Source organism: Apteryx mantelli, chromosome 16 (assembly GCF_036417845.1).
Source record: "Apteryx mantelli isolate bAptMan1 chromosome 16, bAptMan1.hap1, whole genome shotgun sequence".
NCBI lineage: Eukaryota > Metazoa > Chordata > Aves > Apterygiformes > Apterygidae > Apteryx > Apteryx mantelli.
Genome location: NC_089993.1, coordinates 16,016,019 through 16,038,651, shown reverse-complemented (window position 1 = coordinate 16,038,651; position 22,633 = coordinate 16,016,019). Strand labels below are relative to the sequence as shown.

The 22,633-nt window shown below is 42.2% G+C and overlaps 1 protein-coding gene across 1 annotated transcript in view; it reads left to right on the top strand.

Annotated features, from left to right (window-relative positions):
• MAD1L1 (mitotic arrest deficient 1 like 1) overlaps positions 1-22,633 on the top strand; it is a 383,289-nt gene that overhangs the window by 181,074 nt on the left and 179,582 nt on the right. Inside the window, exon 13 of the mRNA XM_067306376.1 lies at positions 11,963-12,019. Coding sequence (XP_067162477.1) covers positions 11,963-12,019 — 57 coding nt within the window. The remainder of the gene's footprint in view (positions 1-11,962; positions 12,020-22,633) is intronic.

Genomic DNA, 22,633 nt, shown 5'->3' with positions numbered 1-22,633 from the left:
CTAAGGATGTTTTTGCTTTTCTAAAATAAATTTGTAAAGCAAATACTGTTTTAAATTGAGTCTCTGAAAGTTGCTGGATTTGTCAGAGCCTCTGTTCTCTACAGAATGATAATAGCAGCCAGTAGCAGTATTAGCTCCCTCTTCCCCCCCCTACTTTTTTAAGCCCACTGTTGGTTTTTTTCATGCCATTTTCAGTTCTGGCTCCTCTACTGAGACTTTCAATCAGGAAGGGGCAATTTTTCAATTATTGATTCCTTTCAAGCCCATCAGTGGAGAATCATCAGATGGCAATATCTTCTGGTCGCTTTTGGAGGGCTGGACTTGACCCAGAGAATAGGTCATAAAGAATAAGAATAGGTCATAAGAATAAAATTTCTTAGGAAGTATCTGCTTGGCTTCCATGTGTGAATACACTTCACACTTGAAATGGGGAATCTCTGTGGTAAACTTCTCTTGCTCACAGTGCTGTATAGATAATAAATGAAAATCAAGAAGCAGGGCAAAAGAGGAAAATTATCCTATTCATTTTCTCTTCTCGCTTCCCATGATATGACTCGATTCTTAATTCTGTGTCCTCCTAGGTCAGCTGCGTTTAGAGCAGCCATCAGAGCAAATCAGCTGTGCTAAGCACGCTGTGACATTTGGAAAACCCTGTCTACAACAGGAATTGAGCAGCGAGCTCCTGCTAATTGTAATAGCTGTGTTTAAAATGTAATGTTTGCTTTATTAAGCAAAATCCAGCTATCCACCCAGACTAGAGGTGGGGAAAACTCTCTCAGCAGAGGAGACAGATTCTAAACAAACTCCGCTGCCACCGCAGGATCAAGGGAAACACAAGCGTTGCTTCACCAGGACAAACATTGGACAGTCTTGTCCCGGCAATAAACATTGTTACCTAGCAGCTTCCAAGAGTGTTTCAAATTTGTTGGAGATCCTTTGAGGTTTAGGCACTTTACCCACTCTTCTTCTGGATGCCAAGAATACGCTGGCTGTAATTTCACAAGCCTTTCCAAGGGCAGTGCTGGCTGAAGCCCTTCCCCAACCTTCGTCTGAGCTGACACCATCTGAGTGGCACTGTGCAGAACCAGGACAAGAAACCAAACAAGATTAAAATCAACCCAGATATTGTTTTAAGTGTGGATCTTCACTCCCCCTGTTGCGTTTGCTAGGTGGCTCTCAGCAGCGGTGCTGGGACGTCCTGCTGGGACCACGTTGGTGCAGAAGGACAGGGAGATGCACACATTGCGCAAAGCCACCTCTCCCAAGCCAGCCACACACAGCGCCAGCTTCCAAAGAGCCCTCGGCAGCTTAGAGGAGGAGGAGGCCTTCCTGTACTCAGGAGTGCTAAGGTCAGGATGAGTTGTTCAGTACAGTTGTTTTAATAGTTAAAAAGATTAACCTAAGTGGCTGTGATATTAGGAGACAGGTATAAAAATAGAACCACAGCTATGTTGCTGTTTAGCTTCAGATTTTTGGATTCATCCAGCCAAAGTTATTCTGGTGGGGGTCTAATCCATGCACAAAGCTTTCACCCGAGGCTGAACCTTTCCATCTATACTGTTTTTGTCTGAATTTCTATTCAGGCTCTAACTCTCCTGAAAAGTTTCTTATAATGCATAACCAATACTAATGTTTCTCTCAGAAAATGCTGGCCATCCTCATGTGTCTTTAGATGCATTGCTACCCTTAAGCTATTGGTATGTGAAGACCTGTACTCTTTGGCAAGCAAGAATGTTGTCTGCAAAGGAAATGCTGCCTTATGGTTGGTGGATTGACAACGTCTCTTTATACATTTAAATTAAAAGTAATATGATCACATAAGCCATAGTAACAATACTGTAGGCAAACACAGTGCCTGGATCCAGAGTAGTTATGAGATGACAGTGAATTGGGGTGAATACCCTTTTTCTTGACTTTGAGAAGTGCAGTGACAATGAATCATCTTAGTGATGAGATACAGCAGTGCTGACTCATTGGGCTGAAATTAGAAGGGCTTTTTTAGGTAGAGATGTAATTCCACCATTTTTTCTGATGAATGGATAATAAACACAAGAGTGAACATTTTTGTTGGCTAATTTGCAGACTTCATCAACTAAATGTCATTTCTTTCCCTCTAGCTATCTAACCTAGCTGGAGGAGCTGACAGAGAGAGAAAGAGAACCTAGATTGAGGGAGGTGGTGCTAGAAAAATGTTGCCTATAGGAAGGAGGGACAGAAAAGTTTACAATTTGGCAGAGATGTTGGTTGTCATATGGCCGCCAGTTTTAATTTTTGAAATTCCCTTTTCCTGGGTTTGGTGCATGAGAATGCTTGTTTTCATCAAGATACGGATTTGGACCCTGAACTCATCCTGCTGGTAACCTAAAGGAGGCAGAATGCAATTGCTGGTGTTAGTATTTTGCCAGAAAATTATAAATAAATGCACGAACAACCACTCCCCCCTCCCAACCACCTACATTATTACAAGGGCAAGGGATTTTGGCACTCATTAGCTCTGTGTTTTCTGCTAGTAGATTTTAGCACTGCTTCCCAATTCAATGAAACCTGAAAAAAACGTCGTGCCTACTGAATCCCAGAATCACTTGTTACAGGACCTCCTTTGAAGATCGCTTATATAGTGATGAAGAACTGGATACTCAGAGGCTCTGCCTTCCTTTTAGAGTCTGGGGCTGGGATCTCTCCAATTCGGCTTTAGAGATTTCATCACACCGTAATAAAACTAATTCTCTTTAGTGTCCTCCAAATGACTTGTATTCCTTTCCATTTTTTCTGTTTCCCTGTGGAATGGGCTGATACTTTCCTAATGTCTTTTGTTGCAGTGCCTAGTATATTAACTATCTATTTTACTTTTGGCAAGAGATCTGTGGTCATCCCTCAATGGATAAATTTTACACCAGGTTACTTTCCTGCTGTTGACTTAAAAATTTTGCTAGGGGAGCAGCAAAAGAGAAGGGACTCCCTGCTAAGATTGCACACAGCAGCTGCTCAGAGGTAGGAATGTTTTTGAGTCCCCAAAGAGTGCATTCGTGGCAGAGGTTTCTCTGAGGAGTAGTCCTGTGATGTGGAATGACTCCTTTGGAGAGCCCATCAGCAGCTGGGGTCTCCTGGGTGCACAGGAGACGCCGTGCTGCTCTGCTGCATCGTGCTGGGAGCCCTGGGCTTGATAGAGTTTCGTCAGTCAGGCTGCCCTTTGCTGTGGAGGAAGCAGCTGCAAATTCACATTTTTGTTCGGCAATGTATTCTCTCTCCGGGGGCTGCAGCACCATTTGATTAGGATGGAGGGAAGCAGACCTACTGCAAACACATATTATTCCCGGCAGAGCTGTGCTAATCTCTTGGTCTTGGTGCTCTGTCTTAGCAAGGTGTTGAAGAAAAACATCAGGGAGAAACAGGAGGAAAGGAGTTGCACGGCCTCAGTCTCTCCCCAACCTCTGCTGCAGTTCAGAGTGTAAAATCAACAGCTGTTTGCTCTTGTTTTGAAATGTTTTTGAAAATCTGGTCTTTTCTGTAACATGAAAAATCTAGTAAGACCTTAAGCCCCTTATTTTCCTTCCTACCTACCTGCTTTCTTATAAGTGTTTCATTCTGGAGCTGGGCAGTCTGATCTCCAGGGACCCATCCTTTCCTGAATACTTTTTTGTGATTGCTCTGTATTTTGCCATTTCTCCAGTTCCATTTTGGTACTGTGTTCCTTGCCTAACAATGTAGGTTGGGTAGATTAAGAGAACAGTGTTGATGGGGTAGATCTTGAGATGTTCAGAATCTTTCTCCAAGTTTTATGTTTTGCGGCAGTTGTAAAGGTTGCCTTTGCTTGGAGGATGGGGGAGATCAGGTTGCTGCCACCTCTGAACATGGAGGTGCTTGACTTTTGCAATTAATATGGAGTTTAATCCTTTTACTGCCTGAGTGGTGTGGACTGTTCTATGAATTTGTCAATAACAGCACCTTGCTCTCAGAGATTACCTGGATTTGGTAATCCAAGACTTTGGATTGTTTTACAGAGTGAGTATTATCTTTACATTAGAAGGGGGGAAAAAAGGGAGTTTCAGAGCGTTTAGTAGTTTGCCCCAGGCCTCTCAGCAATTGTTAGGCAGAGTGAGAGCAAAGCAAGGTCTTTTACTCTGCTACAGAACTACACAGCTTATTTTAAGCTAGTTCAAGTGACTTGCCAAGCAATAAAAACATGGGCAGTTTTTGCTTAGACTCATAGCTTCCTCGTGATTTTGTTTGCACCTTTTTCTCATAGTGTGACCAGTGAGCATTCTGGATGATTTTGTGATTGTAAGCTTGCTGTTGGGAATGCTTGACATTGCTAAGTGACTGTGCCTCTTGAAACAGAAGAAGAGAGATTGGTCTGTACTTGAGCCTTAGAGGAAGAGAAGGATTTGGTTATTATCGCTTTGTCCAGTAAATCTTGATAGTGCATTTGACAGGAGCCCATATCGTGCAGATGTTTTCCCCATGTCTTCAGTAATTATAACTATGACATCGGCAATTTTCTAATTTGCAGTGTCGTTTTTTTGTGTGTGTTTAGCACCCAAGTGCTTCTGCTTCATTCATACTTTATTAATTTTTCTAACCAGCTGCCTTTTGTCTCTCACTTGGGGGCGGCATTTCACTACTGCACATCCAGTCCAGTAGACAACTGGCTCTCGAATATGAGGCAGCTCTTGCTTTTTCGTTGAAAAACACCCTTCACTGCTCTGCACAAAGCAGTAGTCTTCAGTCCCCGGGTGTTGCCATTTGCTGTCAGATGCCTGGGAGTACTAACCCTTGGAGGTATGGGGACACCTTGCTACAGGCAGTCTAGTTTCTTGTGTTTTGTGACCTTGCTTGGGGTGAAATTAAGAAGTGATAGGACTGAATTGTATGGAAAACCATGTAAGCTGTGACCTGAGAAACCTACTTTTCCTTGCGTTGTAAGGCTGTCCACATAAGATAAACTATATCAATAAGAACATGGTCTCTGTTTTGCTGGTTGCAACTTTTCTGCAATTTGGTGTGAGCTTTGCTTCGCTGTGTATAAATTTGTGATATTCATTCAGAAGTCATTGGGGAGTTTTCTCCTCCGCTTTTGCATGAGAGGGACGTGGCTCTTCCTCCTCCTCCAAGGCAACTCCTGTAAAATACCATGGCATCTTTGATGCTTTTGAAGCTATACCAAATATTATATGTAGAAGTTATTTCCAAGTTATATTAAGGGTGTGCATTTGGTTTAATAGCCGGGAGAGCTTTCTTGAGAAGAGCAGTGGTGTCGGTAATGTCTGATGGTGGAGAGGAGCTGGGCAGAGCAGTGGCCCTGACCTCTTGGGAGTCCCTCCTGTTTCTGTGCCTGGTGTTTTTCCAGGGTCTGTGTTTACATGTGAAGTGTGAAATGTAGTTGAAATAATGACAGTTGCTGCTTTTGGAAGGTAAAGGGAAGAATCCTTGGTGAAGGGAAGCAAGCTGAACAGTTCAGTGCATAGTGCAAAACTGAAACTGTAAAATATTCTGGAAATTATTTAGCAGTGTCTGATACTGAACTCTGCTACTAATTGTGATCTCAAATGATGTACTTTCCTTGAAAGATCACCAATTTCTACTACAAAGCATCGAAATGATATTTTAAATTAGAAATGACCATTTAAGCAGTGCAATTTTGTAGTGCGCTTCAGAGATGCTAAAACAATACCAGACTGCTACCCCTCTGCAGTAATGGTGTGCTAATGGATTGAAGGCAGAAGATATTGGTTACCATGGTATAAATGGATCTATAACTTTAAACAGGCAAATGCATGCATTAACTGTTGAAATTTGAATCCCATGGGTGAGATTTCAGATCGAATACTAATGAAAATTTCACTTCAGCTCTCACAATATTTTAATGTGCAGGAACACAGTATGCAAATAAACTGAAGTCTAACAGCAAGTGGCCAAGTTACTTCTGTCACAATCTCTGCCACCTCCACAAGTAAGCTGTTTGCAGCTTTTTTGAAATCAAAGTTTTTCTCCCGTTTTCACTACAAGCGAGAATTTTACAAAAATGTCTTTGTATGTGAGGGAATTAGTGATTTCTACCTTCTCTTCAAAATGTTCTCATAATATTCCCCTATGTATGTTCTCATGATATTCCCCATGCAACTCATCATTCATAATTGAATTCTGAAGCATTATGATCAGTGCTTTCCTTATCATATCGTCCTCCAAGTGCAGCCATGTTTTGGGGTGGTCTTCTATCTCTCAGCTGCAACTTTGATACATAATGCTTTGCTTGTGTCCCTTAAATCTGATGGAAAGAGGTGATGTGCCTTTGTTTTTCTCCTTCTCCAGCTTATGGCATCAGATAAGATATGCTGGCTTGGGCTGTGTTGTAGGTCATCATATGCCAGCCATTTAGCTTGAGCAGAAGAGCTTCATCTTGTGCCTTCTTTTGTAAGAGATTAGATAAATATGTTATTGTGAAATTACACTTGGGATACAGGGCAGCCAGCACAAGGAAGCTGATTTGTGATATTAAAACACAGAAGATTCCATTTGCCTGTTATTGGGAGCACATATTTCCCTGTAAATTCAAATTGTGTGTTAACTTTGTCAAAGAGGAGAGACAAGAATTTGTCTTACAAGTTATTTAATTTGAAATCGCTATTAATTAACATTACACCTAAATTTGCCAGTCATCACAGCTGACTTGAATTTGTGCACAACTATTGCATGTAAAATATTACTAAGGTTATCTTGAGCTTTGGCGTGCTGTATTCTGTGTTTTGCAGCTGTGTTACAACTCTTACAGGTTGAACTCTCTCCTCTTCCTCACCCATGTTGGGCTGCCTGCCCTTCCAACAAGTGTCCTTCCTCCTGGGGACCTGCAGTTTGGATTTATAGCTGTGAAAGCACTGCCCAAAAATGAATAAACGGCCATGTATATTCACAGGTATTTCTCCCTGATGAGGAAAATAAAAATGACTGTTTTTAATTCTAGGTAGCGAGAGTTCTGCTTGTTTCTCTTCCTTGTAAAGTACCTGTGTTGTGACTGTTAGATAATCATGTTTTCTGATGAAAGCATAGGACTAAAATGTTGTTTCCAAATCAAGGTTGTTTTGATTTAATCCCTGTATGCCGCGCACGTAATTTTGCTTTCCTAACTCTTTGAAGCAGGCGTTAATTTTATGGCTTTGGCTGTTGCTACTCCTGTGCTGTGCTGTACCTACGAGCTATTTAATGCGCAATGTTGAGGAGTAAATTAATGCAGGTTCACAAAGAGCGCTCCTCTATTTGCTAATTGCTTGTAGAACGGAGGGTATTGTTGTGTAGAGAAAGACTGTTCATTAGAGATTGAGTAGCTAATTTTTTTGAGAGTGATTCTCACATTTGAGCAGCCTATGGGAGGGGGCAGTGGGCTCACATTCAGCATCTGGAGGAGAGTTAGGGGCTGTTGATACCACCGGTGTTGCCACCTGCATTGTAATCAACAGATCGCTCGGAGTTTCAGTCATTAATCCTCACTGCCCAGACTCCTCTGGTGATGTCGGTAACGGCTGATGGAGGAGCGGAGCTGGGCAGAGCAGCAGCCCTGACCTCTGGGAGTCCCTCCTATACCCCTGGTGTTTCTCTGGGCTTTGTGCTCACATGTGAAGTGTGAAATACAGTTGAAATAACAACAGTTGCTGCTTTTGGAAGGTATAGGAGAAGAATCCCTGGTGAAGGGAAGCAAGCTGAGCAGTTCAGAAATGTCTCCTTGGGAGCTGAATTAGGTCTTCTTCTTGGGAACCATTTCTGCTTCTGTTCCAGTGATGAGCTACCACATCGTGGAGAGGGACTGATCACAGTTTATCTTGCCTTTCCTGCATCTCTCTTTTGAGCAAGACAGTAGCACTGATGATAGATTAGACTGTGTTGTCATGTAAGACGAATGTTTTGAATTAACCATTTTTTGAAATTTTAAAGTAATCGAATACTTAAGAGGAATTTTTTTTCTGCTTATGCTACTTATTTGATTTTCTTTTACCTGGTTGTGCTGCCTTCGGTGGGCAGAATGGACTTTACATATATTTGTATATCTGATTCTTTAACTCAAAATCTGTTTGCTTATCAGTTTTCTTAATCCTTGAGCTCAGTGATCCATGGGAATTTAACATGTATATTAAGTAATGGGAATTTCCTTGGAGCTTCAAGATAAGACTTTTATGCCTAGTCTGAAAATTCAACATGAGTCTTTCCTACTGAGAGCAATTCCCAAGACTCCAAGGTGAACGTGTTCAGTCTAAAAGCATGTAAAATGGATTTGAGCTACATATATGTAGGACACTGCTTTTCCCAGGACATAACTCTGAGATGGGACTGGCAAACGGCTCCAGTGTCTGCTGCCGTGTCTGCCTGACTGGGACTCGGCTTTTGGTTGGGGTCCAGGGGTGTTGCTCACCATCTCCATTTCCAGCCACCTTGCCTGGCTCCAGTCCATTGCTTATGTTTTTCTTGGCTGCCAGTGGGCAGAGATGATTGAATGAAGAAATCCAACAGTTTATTCCTGAAAGAATAGTTATAGGAAACAATGTAACGATATTTGGGGTTGACTTAGATGAACTCTCGAGGTCCCTTCCAACCTCAACCGTTCTGTGATTCTGTGATTTCTTTCAGCTCTTTCTGAGGCTGCCCAATAAACGCCCCAGGTGAGCAGGGATGAAGGGTTCATCTTGCCACTCTGGACTGTCCCAGGATCTCTGCAGCTGTTTCCTTAACTTGCTGTGGTGGCTGGCAGCTCCTCTCAAGCACTCTGATTAAGTGAGATGTGGGGATAAGTTCAGATCCTAATTTCTTCTTCATAATTAAAACTGTGTGCATCTGTCATGCTGTTGGTGATTAGGTTGTATATTCTTGTGGCCTAGGAGGAATATGGCAGTGAATCATCTTGCAAGCAGCTGTCCTCTAACAGCTGAGCTGGGTTCAATGTTTGATTTAAGCTAATAAAAAGTCTGGGGTTGGGCTAATGTTTACAGACTGGGTGTGATAAAGCATTCAGATCATCTGTTTCACATCCAGGCAAGATCAGGCAGAAGGGACCCCACTGGAAGTTTGGGCTTGGTTGTGTTTGGGTTTTGGCTATTAGCTAGTGGTGGTAGCGGGTCCCAGCTCGGCTCCGAGCATGCCGGCCGGTGGCCTCTGAAATTCAGGCAGGATCAACTGTGCTGGAAATACCTTCTTGTTCCCAGCCGTGGATTGTACTGTAACAGCTCCCAGTGCATAAAATATGTCCCTTTTGCTCTTCTTTGTGAGTTGTAGTCAATCCATACATGTAAAAATCTTTTAAAATTCATAATCGTTTCCTCCAGCAATCTAGTAAGTTTAGTCGCTACTCTCTAATTTCCCACCAGTTCAGCTATTCTTTCCCTTTGCATTGAGCTGCCTAGAAATAAATGCAATAAAGAAAACAGACATTATGATATCATTATTCTCTGATTGCTTCTCCACATCATATCGGTCTGCCAATATCATGTTGCAGTTTTGAACTTGCTGTCCAGGTTTGCCTCTAGGTCTCCGCTGACATAACAGTCTGACAGGTTTGCATTTGGTTATTTTTCCCAAGACATATAATATACACTTTAAGTTAAATTATGTAATATTTTTTGCTTGTAGTTCTGATTTTTCTGATCCCTTTTGTATTTTTTCTTTCTCGTCCAAAAATTTTTACAACCTTTTGCTGAAGTGAAATACATGAGGGTTCTTTATATTTTTTTCTGAATTTTATCAAGGCTTTGTACTTCTTAAAAACGTTCTTATGTCATCTGGTTGAACAGGTTCCCAGAGTGATGCTGTCTTGATATTATAAGGAAAAATATTTTCACCATGAAGGTGATCAAAGATTGAAACAGGTCACTCAGAGACATTTTGGAAATTGCCTCCTTGGAGATATTCAAAACTTGACTGGACAAGGACCCTGATCATCCTGATGTAACTCACCCTGCTTTGAGCCCTTCCAATCAAAATTATTCTATGACGATAGGGTGTACAGTCTAACAGGAGACTGAACAGAGAAATGATGTAAAAATTCAGGAGTGGTAGCTACAGTAAACAAATATATAATTCTTAAAGTCTCTTTACATCTAGTTTAGGAGATGCCAGTATTTCCCATATAAAGGTTATATTTATCTTCTTATAGATAAGGCCAGTAAATATATTGAAAAGTTTTTATTTTTGCCCAAAACAGTCAGTCCTAGGTTGTTGTGCAAAGGCTGCACTAGCATCTCGTAGATAGCATCTCTGAGCAGACTTTCTCTGATTTGTCTTCATGTGACTTTTCTGACTCCAGCCTGCTGGTTGTACCTGCTTAAATACTGGTGGGGAAAAAAAATCTTTCCCAAGCATCAGCAAATTTATAGTTTTCTGATGTTTCAGCATCAAACTTTGATCATTTCCTTTTTTCTTCTCCCTTGCTTGTACGTATGCTCTGTGTTTGGTTGGGAGTGGCACCTCCTGCAGTGTTCAACGAGCGTGTTGCGTTTCCCCCTGCCAGGTCCCAGGCTCGTACGAAAACCCCGTTCATCTTATGTGAGTGTCTGCTCCTTAAATAACGTCGCATCATCGCAGAGCTTGCATAGTTGGCCTGTTTGGTTGGTTGGTTTCAGAACTGAAGCTGCGCGTTCTGTGCTGAACCCAAACACTGCTGTTTTCTGTTTGCTTGCGTTTCAATGCGGTTACCCTTCAAAGCTTAATGTTTTCCTTTTCACTGTAATAAACTGTTTCGTGTTTGCCTCCGGTTTGGGCGTTGTACTCAAAAGACCCATTTCATGTGTGGAGAGACATCGTTAGAGAGGCCCTGGAGGGTTTTAATGAATATCTGCTGGAAATTATATGAGTGAGTTTGTAGGAAAGTTTTTTAGTTCTTGTTGGGTTTGTTTACATTGTTGAAATTAGCTTCTCTGTCATCAGTTGTTGTGACTATTTTTCAGGCTTTTTGCTAACCAGAGAAAGGCTGATTGCAGGCAGCAAAAGTGTGGTGAAATAGAAGGCGTGGGAAGAAATTGCACTGAAGTAGTGTATGTCGTTTCTCTTAACCATTGCTAAAGTGCTGATTTCTTTTTAAATTCTTTTTCATAAGTAAAAGTATGTGAAAGCTCCTCCTCTAAGTCAGGTTCCCATTTTTTCCCCCAAATTACACAGGTTTACTGTAAGATATTTCCACCCTTTTAGAGATTCTTAAAATTTCTTCTTTTGTTCTTTTTTTTATTATTTTTTAAACCCTTGCATTAGGACCTTTTCTCACAAAAGTTTAGATGCAGAGAGGATTTGCCCAGGTATTCTGCCACAACAATCTTAGAGGCTGCCAAAATCAATCTGATACCCCATTTTCCATTAAGTTATCTAAACACATCCCTTTTAGGAGTTGTGTAACAAATCCTTCCTTTTTCTGAAGTTCAGCTTAGCAATATTAGGTGTTTCTAGACCTTTTTTTTTTTTTTTTTTTTTTTTTTTTCAGGTTCCAGAGAAAAGGGAAGGAAGCAGGGTCCTCTGACTAGACCATGGGACTGAAATTTGGGAGAGCTAATTCAGTTGATTTGCTCCCTGTAATAAACCTCTTCTTGTATATTTAGACTGCAAGCTTTTGGGGATAGGATTGTCTCATGTAACGGGATGTGGATAGGACATAAGACCTTACACTTGTAATTCCTTTTCAGTGCAATGAAAGTCGCATTGACCTTGGTGGCTTTTTTGGTTGAATTTAACATTCATAAACATGTCTTAGACACTAACTAGATCTTATAAGTATCTTATAAAATGAAGCTGACGACCAAGATACTGGGTAAAGCTTACATAGTGGCCAGTTTTGTAGTTATTTTATATGCAATATTCTTTGCAGTGTTTTGGTGCTACTTAGTCCACATCTCCCAGAATTGAAGTACTGTGAGTTATGATAACTCACAATTACAGGGAATGGAGACAGCAACTGAAAATGCACTTCTGACTACGTTTTATATTTTTTGTCTTAAAGGGTCAATTGTCTCAAGTTCTAGAAGAAGTGGGAAACCACAAGCAAAGAGCAGAGATGGTAAGTGTTCATCTTTTTTTCTTTTCCTTTTTTTTTTTTTCCTGTTTTACAGAGCAGTAACATATGCAAAGGTCAGTGCCTTTGAACACTGGATCAATTCCAAATTTTTAGATATGAATAGCAAATAAACATTGCAAAGGTTTGTATCACTATTGCTAGTCTTGGAGCTAACAGTCTCCATACTCACCTGGAACAAGCGTTGGGTGAGATGCAATGGTCTTATTTTTCTAGCAGTTTGCCTTCTCTTTGCTAGCAGTTCTGGAAGAGAAGGAAGCATTTAATTCCATAGTGAATTAACTCCTTTCTTTGGGGACCTTTGATTCAGTCTCAGGTGTGCCAAGGACAAGCAGATGAGACAGAATATACCACAAACTATTTTTTTATAATGTCTGTTAACTTTCTGCTGGGTTTGTCTATTTTGTTGGCAGTTCCTTCAAGGACCAAAAAAAAAACCAGAGGCCACACACCAGGCCGGTAGGGAGGCTCATATGCAATTTCATGACTGTTGTTTATGATTCTTCATGTTCGGGAATACATGTGGTGTCAGCATTAAACTGTTCTGTGAACCAGTGTTTTTGCAAATGGGCGAGTTGTGGGATTCTTTGTGCAGCTTTTCCTAATCATAAGCAAACCTGAGCAGTACCAAAAATGTGGACACTAATTCTGTAGATTTTTTTTCTTTTTTATGCTGGATGAATTTTGTCAGTGATGAAAAGGTGGGCATACATCACTGGCTAGTGAGCAGGTACTAAACAGACTCCTGCTCTGAAATCCAAATCCTAAACTCTAGTGCTAATGCTAGTCTTTTTAGGTCTCTGCTTAGCTCTACTAAGGCACTGAAGATCAAAACTGATGTGCCTCTGCTATATTAGTTTCCTTTGGTTTGGCTGAAATGCTCTTTGCTGTTTCAACGTTAAATTTTCTGTAATGAGAGCGTTAATTGACTCCAGTTCTGGGGTGGTCTTATACTGTGGGCAAACATTTTTGCCTGCTTAGTCACCTTCTCTGGTGATGTAGGTCAGAACTGCTATTTCCAAAGAAAACTGCAATAATCCTATTTACCATCTGATCTCATTATGTGCTGCCTTGTTGTAGTTTTAAATTCTACACGCTGAGCTTTGTATTGTGCTCACCGGACACATTGGAGCATAAAGTTGCTGTTATGTTTTAAAGGTTCTGATGTGCATTCTTAAAAAAAAAAAAAAAAAAAAAAACACTTCAAAAATTTTCCTCATGGCTCGTTAAGCCTGGGTTTTGAGTTACTTGTCTGCCTTCAAAAATTCATAGTATTGAGCAAGCTAGCAGAGAGCTGGAGCAACTGGAACTTCCAGTGTTAAAATATTAATTGCTGTTGTGCATCATCCATCAGAAGAGGGATAAAGGAGCCTTCGGTGCCTATTCCCAAGGGTTATTCAGGGGAAAACTGCAGGTCTTGTGATCTTCCCTGCAAAGCTTACATCAGTCTCACATGAGGAGCCATTTTCTGTGGAGCTTTGGACTATGGATTGCAGATTGCTGAGGTGGGGGCTTTATTCAGCCATTTTGAAGTTGTTCAGTAAATATAAGAAAATCGCTTCCAAGAGCGGAATGGAGATTGTTTTTCCTCTTTCCCTCATGTGCCTTTTGAGAAAAACCTGACCGTATAACTCCTCCTCTTCACCAGTGGTGGATGTTTCTCCTCCTTCGCCAAGTAAAATCTCCCTGATAGAGGAAAAGATGTTTCACTTTTTGTCTTCTCCAAAGGGTGGCAGGGGTCTGTCGCCTTTGGATGCTGCCCTTCCCTTATAGCGGGCTGCCCGGGGCCTCCAGCATTACGCCGTCTCCTCCCTCCCTTCGAGCAAACTGTTCTTCCCTTGCTTTTTTTTCCCTCCAGATCAGCGTCTCACCTGGGTGGCCTTATTTTCAAGCTCGTTTAAAGTCGGCATCCCAGCAGTTACTTGCCTGATTGGGATTCCCGGCGCCTCTCCTGCCTTTTCCTCCCCCTTCCCATTCTTTGCCCGCGATCCGCTTCTCGTTAGTTTGACGTTAAGCTTCGCTGGCTGGGAGGCCACGGAGAGGCCGCTCCGGGCGCTAACAGACAGGGATATTGCTTTTCATCGGCCCTCCATCGGCAGGTTTCCGGCTCTCCGCGGACGGCACACGCGCCTGCTCGGGCTGCGCCTCGGCGGAGGCGCCGGCTCCGCGGCCGCCCTGAGGAGCGCTGCTGGCTTCCCCTCCCTGCCCAGAGCGCGGGGCCTGAGGCGGCGCGGCCTGAAGCCGGCGCAGCCTCATCGACGAGCTCGGTGGGGTTTCTTGCAGTTACGCTGTTGGGAGCGTCTCCTAGATACCTTGGGAAATAATTCAGTCTTTGCATAGGAATAGTTAAGAGTAAAATCCCCGGGGGATGAATCCGTTAGGGTGGTGGCCTCCACAAGAGAGTATCTGCGTGCTGCGTCCTTGGGAGCAGAGGGCCCCATTTCAGGGAAGCGTGTCCGCAAGGAGAGTGTGAGCAGGCCGGCGGCGCGTGCTGTAGGGGATGTTTGCCGGTCTGCCGGCAGCGCCCCGCGCTCGGGCAGCGTGGCGGCTCGCTTCGCTAACCGGCGTTGGCTATTCCAGCACACGCTTCCCTCGCTTGTCAGCTAGGAGTCGGTTTACTACTGGAAGGAAGAAGGAAAAAAAAAAAAAGAAATTTAAACATCTTCAGCTAATTGCAGTTGACAAGACAAAGGCAGTTTGACTTTCGAGTATTAATTAGTAAACCCATACTAATTAGCTTGTATAAGCACAATTTATGCTTCTTTCCCTAAATGCAATTAATATCGCAACTGAAGGCGTCTCTGGGCTGTGCCGCTGTATCATTAACATACTTTACCCTAATTAGACACGGCCAGTAGTGGCTGGAGAAATGAGTTTGTGATTACAACCATAAAAAAATCCTCTAATATTTTATATCCTTCAGGGAACTTGAACCTCGAATTTTTTTTTTCCTGATTTAAGAAAAATTACCCTTACCATTGTGCTGTGTAGTTATAACAATGAAACTTTGATTTTCTCCCCTTCTAACCCTTCAGTTATTTATTTTTCTGCATTCATGGTTTGAGCGTGTTCCTGTTACAAGTGAACAGTGCCTGCCCGGTCTTCTCATAGACAGCACATAACAGAGTCTCCAATCTGATAAGGCTCAGATGACTCAGATATCCCCTGATTTTGTGGCTTAAAAAGGTTGCTGCTTTTTGTACTTGCTGAAAGAAGGTTTTTTTTATTGTGGATTTTTTTTTTTTTGGGTGCCTTCTTTCCTGCAATTTCTGTGTATGTATGTGTGTGCTTTTCTGGCAATTTTATCAGCACTGGAAGGTTTCTTTAATGAGGCTGGCTCAAATATCTTTATCTCCAGGATGTGCCAGGAGCTTACTCGTAGCGCTCACACCTCTGCCTTCCTGCTCTGTGATCCTGGAATCTTACTCCTTACGGTACGCTTGCCTAATACTCTCCTGGCTCATCGAGCTGACGGCTAGCTTCACTCGTGCCAAGATATTATTTGTGGAAAGTGCTTTCCTGTTTGTTTTATATTATTTTTCTTTCTTTCTTTCCCTGAGGGAGGGAAGCAGAAAGGATGGTAGTTTTTCTAATTTTCATTTGCCTTTTTCGTCTCCCTTTATAGACAGGAGGAAATGATTTAACTCAAGCTTGCCATCTAAGCAAAGCTGCGATCCTTGATCTCTCACTTTCTTTCAGTCTGGTTCTATAGCAGGGGGCATTCATGTCAGGATTTTTTTTTCCATCATTAATCCCTGAGGCAAGTGAGCTTGGTATTAAAAAAGTATCACCTGTATTTTCATTGCCCTGAGGTGCTCTGGATATCTTTTGGCTTTCATCTTCAAAAGACAGCTTGGCCCATGTGGGCTCTGAAATCTATAGACTACTCATTGGAACAAATTATATTTCACCCTCCAGCGGATTAAAAAGGGTGGATATAAGAATCGGAAGAATTGTTTAGCTGGGAGGGAGTAAAGAAGTTTTGAAGTCCAAGGATGTAGCCGTCACAAAATGAATGGCATAAACTGAGTGTCCTTACGGAAGAAATAAAGAGACCTTAACATGAAAATGATGAATGCCCCTTGCCTTGACTGAAAGTGTTCGTTAACCCTCTACAAAGAACAGGAGACCTTTATTTAAGGGCAGCAGGTCAGGAATAGTCAGGGAGCCAAATCATGTGCTCGATATGATGGAACCGTAGCACTGAGGAATAACTTAAATGTCAGTGGCTAGCTACGTTCATGGTTATCAGATAAGTAATGAAGACAGTGTGGAGGAAACATGGAAAAATCAACACAGGGGACACTCGATGCGTGATGTGGTTTGGAACTAGTTGTTAACTGGAAAGCTGCATGGAAAAATGTCAGAAAAAAGTTTGGAAAAATCATGATAGGCATCAAGATATAAACAGCAAGAGACCCACACGGTTTGTAAACCCTTTGGTTATTACTAAAAGACTACTTTCAAGTAGCTGCATGAGACCTCCTAAGTTTTAAGAACTGTAACTTTGATTTGATACTTAAGAGATACACCTGGCAAGGTTCAAAAGATACTGTTAAATTTTACTTTACAGATGATGACAGGGATTATATCAAAGAAGTGAACCTTAGTATAGAAGGACCTGAGCTGTATAATTGGGCAATATGGCTAATTTAATTCCTGTTTAAGAGTTATCAAACATGAAGTAAGAAATACAACAGAGAAGACACAAGCATGATAAAAGTGATGCTTATTAAAGGAAATGTACATTTTCTCTATTATCTACAGTGGGATGGCAGTTAAATGTAGGATTAGAGTACCAAGCCATGATAGTTATAATAAAAATGAAGCTTTGCCAGAACGTATATAGAACCGCCAGGTTGGGAGGGGAAGGCAAATGACTGGTGCAGGAAGCCTCCAACTCTCAAAAGTCTGTTTCATCATTTCCAAATTGATTTAGAAAGAGGACAGCAAATGTCCACAGCATTTGACAGATTTTATCCTAGCATCTTATACAAGACTAGCAAAACCAAGACAGATGACTAACGTGGCATTCAGCTGAGCAGGAGCATGATTACAGCAGTAGGTTAGTAAGGCAATTTTAGGGAAATATCCAGTTCTCAAATCAGATTGAAAAACATGAATCTGGTTATAAAGAAACAGCAAGAAAATTGATCCAGAATGAGATAATATAGGAACACAAGACTGGAAAAAGACTCTTAGATCATAAAGTCCAGTCCTCTGGTATCTAAGGCAATCACATCATATAGCTTAGCTCATAAATTTATCAAGCTTGTCTTGAAACAGCTTAGGTTGTTTTGTCCCATTGCTGTCATTGAAAGACTGCTCTGATAGCTAGAAATCTTCCCAATTCCAGCTGAATATATATGTGTCAGTTAATATCCATTTTTTCCCATGTTAATGTTCTTCTTAAACTATAGTGACTCTTCTTCCTCCCTCATATTTATGCTGTGACATATTTATAGAGAGCAATCATTCTCTCCCAGCACTTTCTTTGTCTAGGCTAAACAGATCAAGCTCTTTCAGTCTTCTCTTAAAAGAAGCTCTTCAGTCTCCTTATGAATCTTGCAGCTTTCTTTAAACCTCTTCCCATTTTAGTATGTCTCCTTTGAAGATGAGTAACCAGAATTGTAGACATCATTCCAGGTGATGTTTCATCACTGTCTTCTACAGGCACATACCTCTCTGTACTGGAGATATTTCACCTCTTACATTATAAAATTGCATTTTCTATTTCCACTGTCACATGGCACTGATGGCTCCTGTTCATCCTGTGATCAATTAATCCACCCAGCTCTTTGCCTTCCTCTGCTGTTTCCAACTGATAAAGAGTTTATAGGAGAGGTTCTTGCTGTTGGTCCCTATTTGTGTGACCTAGCACTATTGCATTACAGTTCTGCTTGTATTCTTTCAGTTTTCAAAGTCATCTGGCTTGTACTTTGTGGTATTGCTATGTTCCTCTATGACAAAGCCTTCCAACTTTGTATTATCAGTACGTTATATCACGGCATTTGTAACTTTTGTCCCAGGATCCTTAGTGATTTGTTTGTTTGTTTTAAATGTGGCCCTGTAATCAGTGTTTGAGACACCTTTTTCACTGTCAGATGATTTTATTTTTCAGCATATCCTTTTGATACTTCTTTGTTCTGTGTATATTTCACAGTGTTCATATTATCCCCTTTTTCACTTTCTTTTGTAGTTCTGTTAATTTAGAAATAGGATTTGTTGGGAGAGGGGGAAAGTGAGTGTGCAGGAGTCATTGACACCCCTTTTTCAACTGTTCTCCCTGTGTTTTCACTCTAGAGCTTTGGTTTTCCAGGTAAAGTAAATCCTGGATTGGGGGGATAGGAGTAGATAGATCTACTCTTCTCCTTTTCCTAGCTGAGAGCTCTCTCTCAATGCTTGTTATAAACAGGTATATTAAAATTAGTCCTTGCTGTTCCCCATGGTGTAGAAATATGACCTCCCAGGAACAAAAAAGGAACTTCTCTGTCCTCTCTTAGCATAGGTGAACGGCCTGGGAGGGTTGTGTTGCATCTGCTGCCTGCTCCATCTCAGAAAGTTCTTGTTGTGCACCTACAAGTATAGCAACTTTGGAGGCATCTGCTGTGTGCGGCTGTGGGCCGAGCAAACAGAGTTGTGGAAACACTGGGACCTTGGTAGATAATGTTGCCAAACTGCCTCTAGACTGGGGAGGTGATCAGTACATTGAGATATCAACATGTGAAAGTGCAATGCCATTTTAATGAGGTTAGCAGAAGATGCTTTGTGAGTCAATTCTTGTGGTTTATCTCTGTTTTAAAAATCTAGCCAGGCACATGGGATCAAATAGTACATTTCCTTCAAATTAGAAAGAAATAAACTGTCTGTTTAAAAGTCCCACTACACAAATGAACCTGATGTTGGAACCATTAACATTAAAGCTTTATGGAACTCGGCAGCACCGTTTGGTTTCAGCAGGGTCATTTTCATTTTCTCATTGAAGGCTGTAACAGCTAATATGGGGTTAAAGACTTGTACACGACAGTGGGAAAAATGTAGTTTTCTCCTTCTTCTGAACTTCCCATGGGAACGGTACTGCTGGACTGTGGGAAAATAATCTGACCCAAACGAGAACTGCAGTTCAAGCTCAGATGGGATGCATGGACCATGATCTAAGTCCAAGCCTGTAATTTGGGAATGCCTTAATGCTGCAGGTGTACCCTTAATACCTGGGCTATACTAACAAACGTAGCAAGTTGCTTTTTGGTGAAAAGGATGATAGTGAAAATTCTGCTTTTCAACTCAGAAATAGGATGAAAGTTCATAAAACACTCTCACCTTTGCATTGCAGGATTATAACTGGAGTGAAGACTGAGGGTGGGGGGGGAAAGCACTAGGGCTTTTTTCCTCAGTTGTTGAGCAGAGGAGAAAAGGTGGGTTGTTTTCACAAGCAGAGGACACTGCTGGCTTGTGATTAGAGCAGCTCTATTGTCAGTGTAAAATCTGAGCTATACTGAGGTACTTGGTGAAATAAAATGGACAGGACAGGGATATTGTCAGAGGCCTTGTCATAGTGGTCATGGCCTTGAGATAGGAAAGGCAAAATGAATGTGCTTTTTAGTATAATGCTTTTCCAGTCTTCATTCACCCTCACAGAGTCTGTAATAAGTCATGGGCTACCTTGGACTCCTGCAGTTCAGTTTAGTTGAGCTAAAACTCCTTGGAGAAGGCTGGGAGACTGCCATATTTGGCACTATGAGAGGTAGGAGGGAAAATCGGGTAAGATTTCTGGATACCTCTAGGATTCAGGAATTTCTGTCCCTTTTTTCTGCCTTGCCTAAAAAGCAGCTTGGAGAACCCATAGAAGGAACATGTGCTTTTCGCGCATGTCCAGAGAGGGAAAGGAAGGCTTTTTAAATATCTGTTGAATACCCATGATAGGATGGGACACAGTAATCCTTAATCTCCAGCTTGCCTGACAGCAAGGAAGGGAGACAAGTTTTCTCTAGTTTGTCCCATCCTTAGAAGTTTCAGCAGCATTATAACAGGACTGTCCTAGGAGATCTGACTCTGGGAAATGCAGATCTTGGGCACAATTTGCTCTGAGCATGAAGGAGGACGTGAAGATCTCTAGCTACCCTTGGATTTAGGGGAGCATTAAGGGCATGTTCACTGGATGTGCCCACACATCAGATTGCTGGATACCTTTCTTTTGGCCCAGAGCTGACTTTGGGTATACAAAAAGATAGGGAAAAAGCTTAAATAGCATTAAGTTTCAGGACTTAGTCCTTGCACTGACAGCCTAATCAGCTTGCTTCATCATTTGTTTTGCTTTCGATCTTTTTGGGTCTCAGTGCCTACAGAAGAGCCTATTGCCAGTGTTTTTTGCCTTTGGCTGTTAGATGCTGGAGGTATGGCAGTGCTGGTGGCAGGCGAGGGTCTCTCTCAACCACTCTGTCAGGGCAACCGAGTCCTCCAGGAGGAGCTTTAAAACCGAATTTATCCGCAGAGACAAGGAGATCATAGAACGGAAGTTTTCCTGTGAGCTCGTGGTAAATAATGAATGGCACTGCCCTGCCTTTTTGGAATCGCTTAATTGAGGCTGACAACTCTGTTGTATTACAGGATCTAGCTTGTCAGGAGAATTTTAACTTATTTATGAATATTTCATTAACCTCTAAAGACTGGCTGTATAAAATCAAGCTCCTGCCAGGCCCTGTCCTGTTGATGCTGTATTCAGTGCTAATGTCATCTTCTGCACCTCTATTACACCTTCCCTTCCCCTCCGAATGAAGCCTTGGAGCTTATTGTTGGTGGCAGCAAGGGACCCGTTCACCAAAGGTTAAAATGCCAGGTTTCCGTTTTGGCACCAGCGCTGAACATACGGTATTTGCGAGGGAAGCGCTTTTTGCTTTTCTTTCTGTGATTGCTTGCTGGCAACAGAAGGGAACCACAGGCATAATCCCTAGAGGCTAAAATGGGCAGAGCTGGCTTGGCAGGGCCCTTGATGTAACCTTTGCTTTTGGCATAAGGACAGAGATTTCCTACCTCTTATGGATTCAAAACCTGCTTTTTGTGGTAGCAAAAGGGCCTCGTGATGGCTCATTTAGCTGGAAACCCTTGAGTGCTTTTAAATTTGCTCTTTTCAAGCTGTTCTTGAGAAGGGTTTGGGGAACAGGAGCAACTTCTTCAAGCATCTGCATCTGTTTCCGGAAGGCAGAAACTAGAAGGCCCTGTTGAGGTCATGCTAACTGGCTCCCCTGCCCCATCCTTGTGCCTCCCATCCCTGGGAATTCAGAAAGCACCTTGACTGTGAAAGCCTGGTGGCCCCAGCTTGCCCTCCCTTGCCCTGCTCAGATGTGCCTGAAAACAGTGCTTCCAGCAGTGGTGAACTGCAAAATTGTGCTGGGGATGTGGCAGGGGAGAGAGCTGTTCTTAAAAGCATGTTGAAGCATGGGCTGTAGTTGGTTCCACGTGAGCTGGAACAAGAGGTTTAAGTTCAATTTTCAAGTCTAGCACTTGGCGAAGGCTCCTTTGCTTTCTTATAGTTAAGCAGAGATCGATTCTGCTGTATTTATGCTAGGGTACTAAGGAGCAAGAATGATTGTTATGATTCCTCTTTCCTTTTCCCTTTGATCTTCTTCCTAGGTGGTCGGCTGAAATGCATAGATTCTTCTCTGACTATTTGTTATGTGATGATTTCTTGACAAGAAAACTGATGAGGGGGGTGAGAGGTGGGACTGCAAACTACCATTTAATGAGAATATGGTGATTGAATGCTCCAAAAAATCCTCAAGGGTATGTTTTCAGGAATGGGAAACAAGCTCTATTCAGACTTTGTATGGAGGAGGTACAACATCCTTGCAGATTTATTTGCTGCTTTGCTTCTGAATCATAGCTGCTAGAAGACTTGCTTCTAGCAGAAGTGCCTACTCGTGTGTGAAGGAAGTGACCTGTGTGGTGCTCTTTCTGAGAGCAGCCAACTTCAGTGCACCAGTGCTTTGGCTACACCGGATGGGATTGTGGCATGTTCAGTGCAGAAGCCTTGACAGGTTCTCTAAAGACACTGTTATTCAGTGTTTTGCAGTTCTAACTAGCAGTAATGGGTAGGAGGTGTCAACTGTTTAGGGCTAATTACTCTGGAGCTTCCTCATCTCAGTGGACACCAGCTGTTTTCCTCTCCCTGGTGGGAGGAGCTTTCAGTAGTAATTAAAGGAAACAGTCATCTACATGCTTGTGGAAGTGGTGGAGCGGGGCTGATAACAGCAGAGAGGCTCTGAGCTGAATGAACATGGAAATGAGGTGATCCTTCTTCAGAATTAGCTCTTAGAGCAGAAGAGAGATTTTCGGAACATGGTGCTGTCAAGGATTTTTTGCTGTGCCATGCCGGCAGTGAGATTTCACGGCAGCACTCGGGAACGTGGAGCAGACAGGGTGCTAGCAAAGCAGAGGCAAAAAGATTCCACATTTACATCTTTCTCTAGAAGTGAGAGGTGAAATATGTAATTACACTTGAATAGACTCATGGGTTTAAATCAGCTTCTCCAGTTCTTTTGCTTGGTGGATATTTGCTCCTCTTCCCCTCAAACTTTCCAGTTTAGTTCATCTTGAGCACTG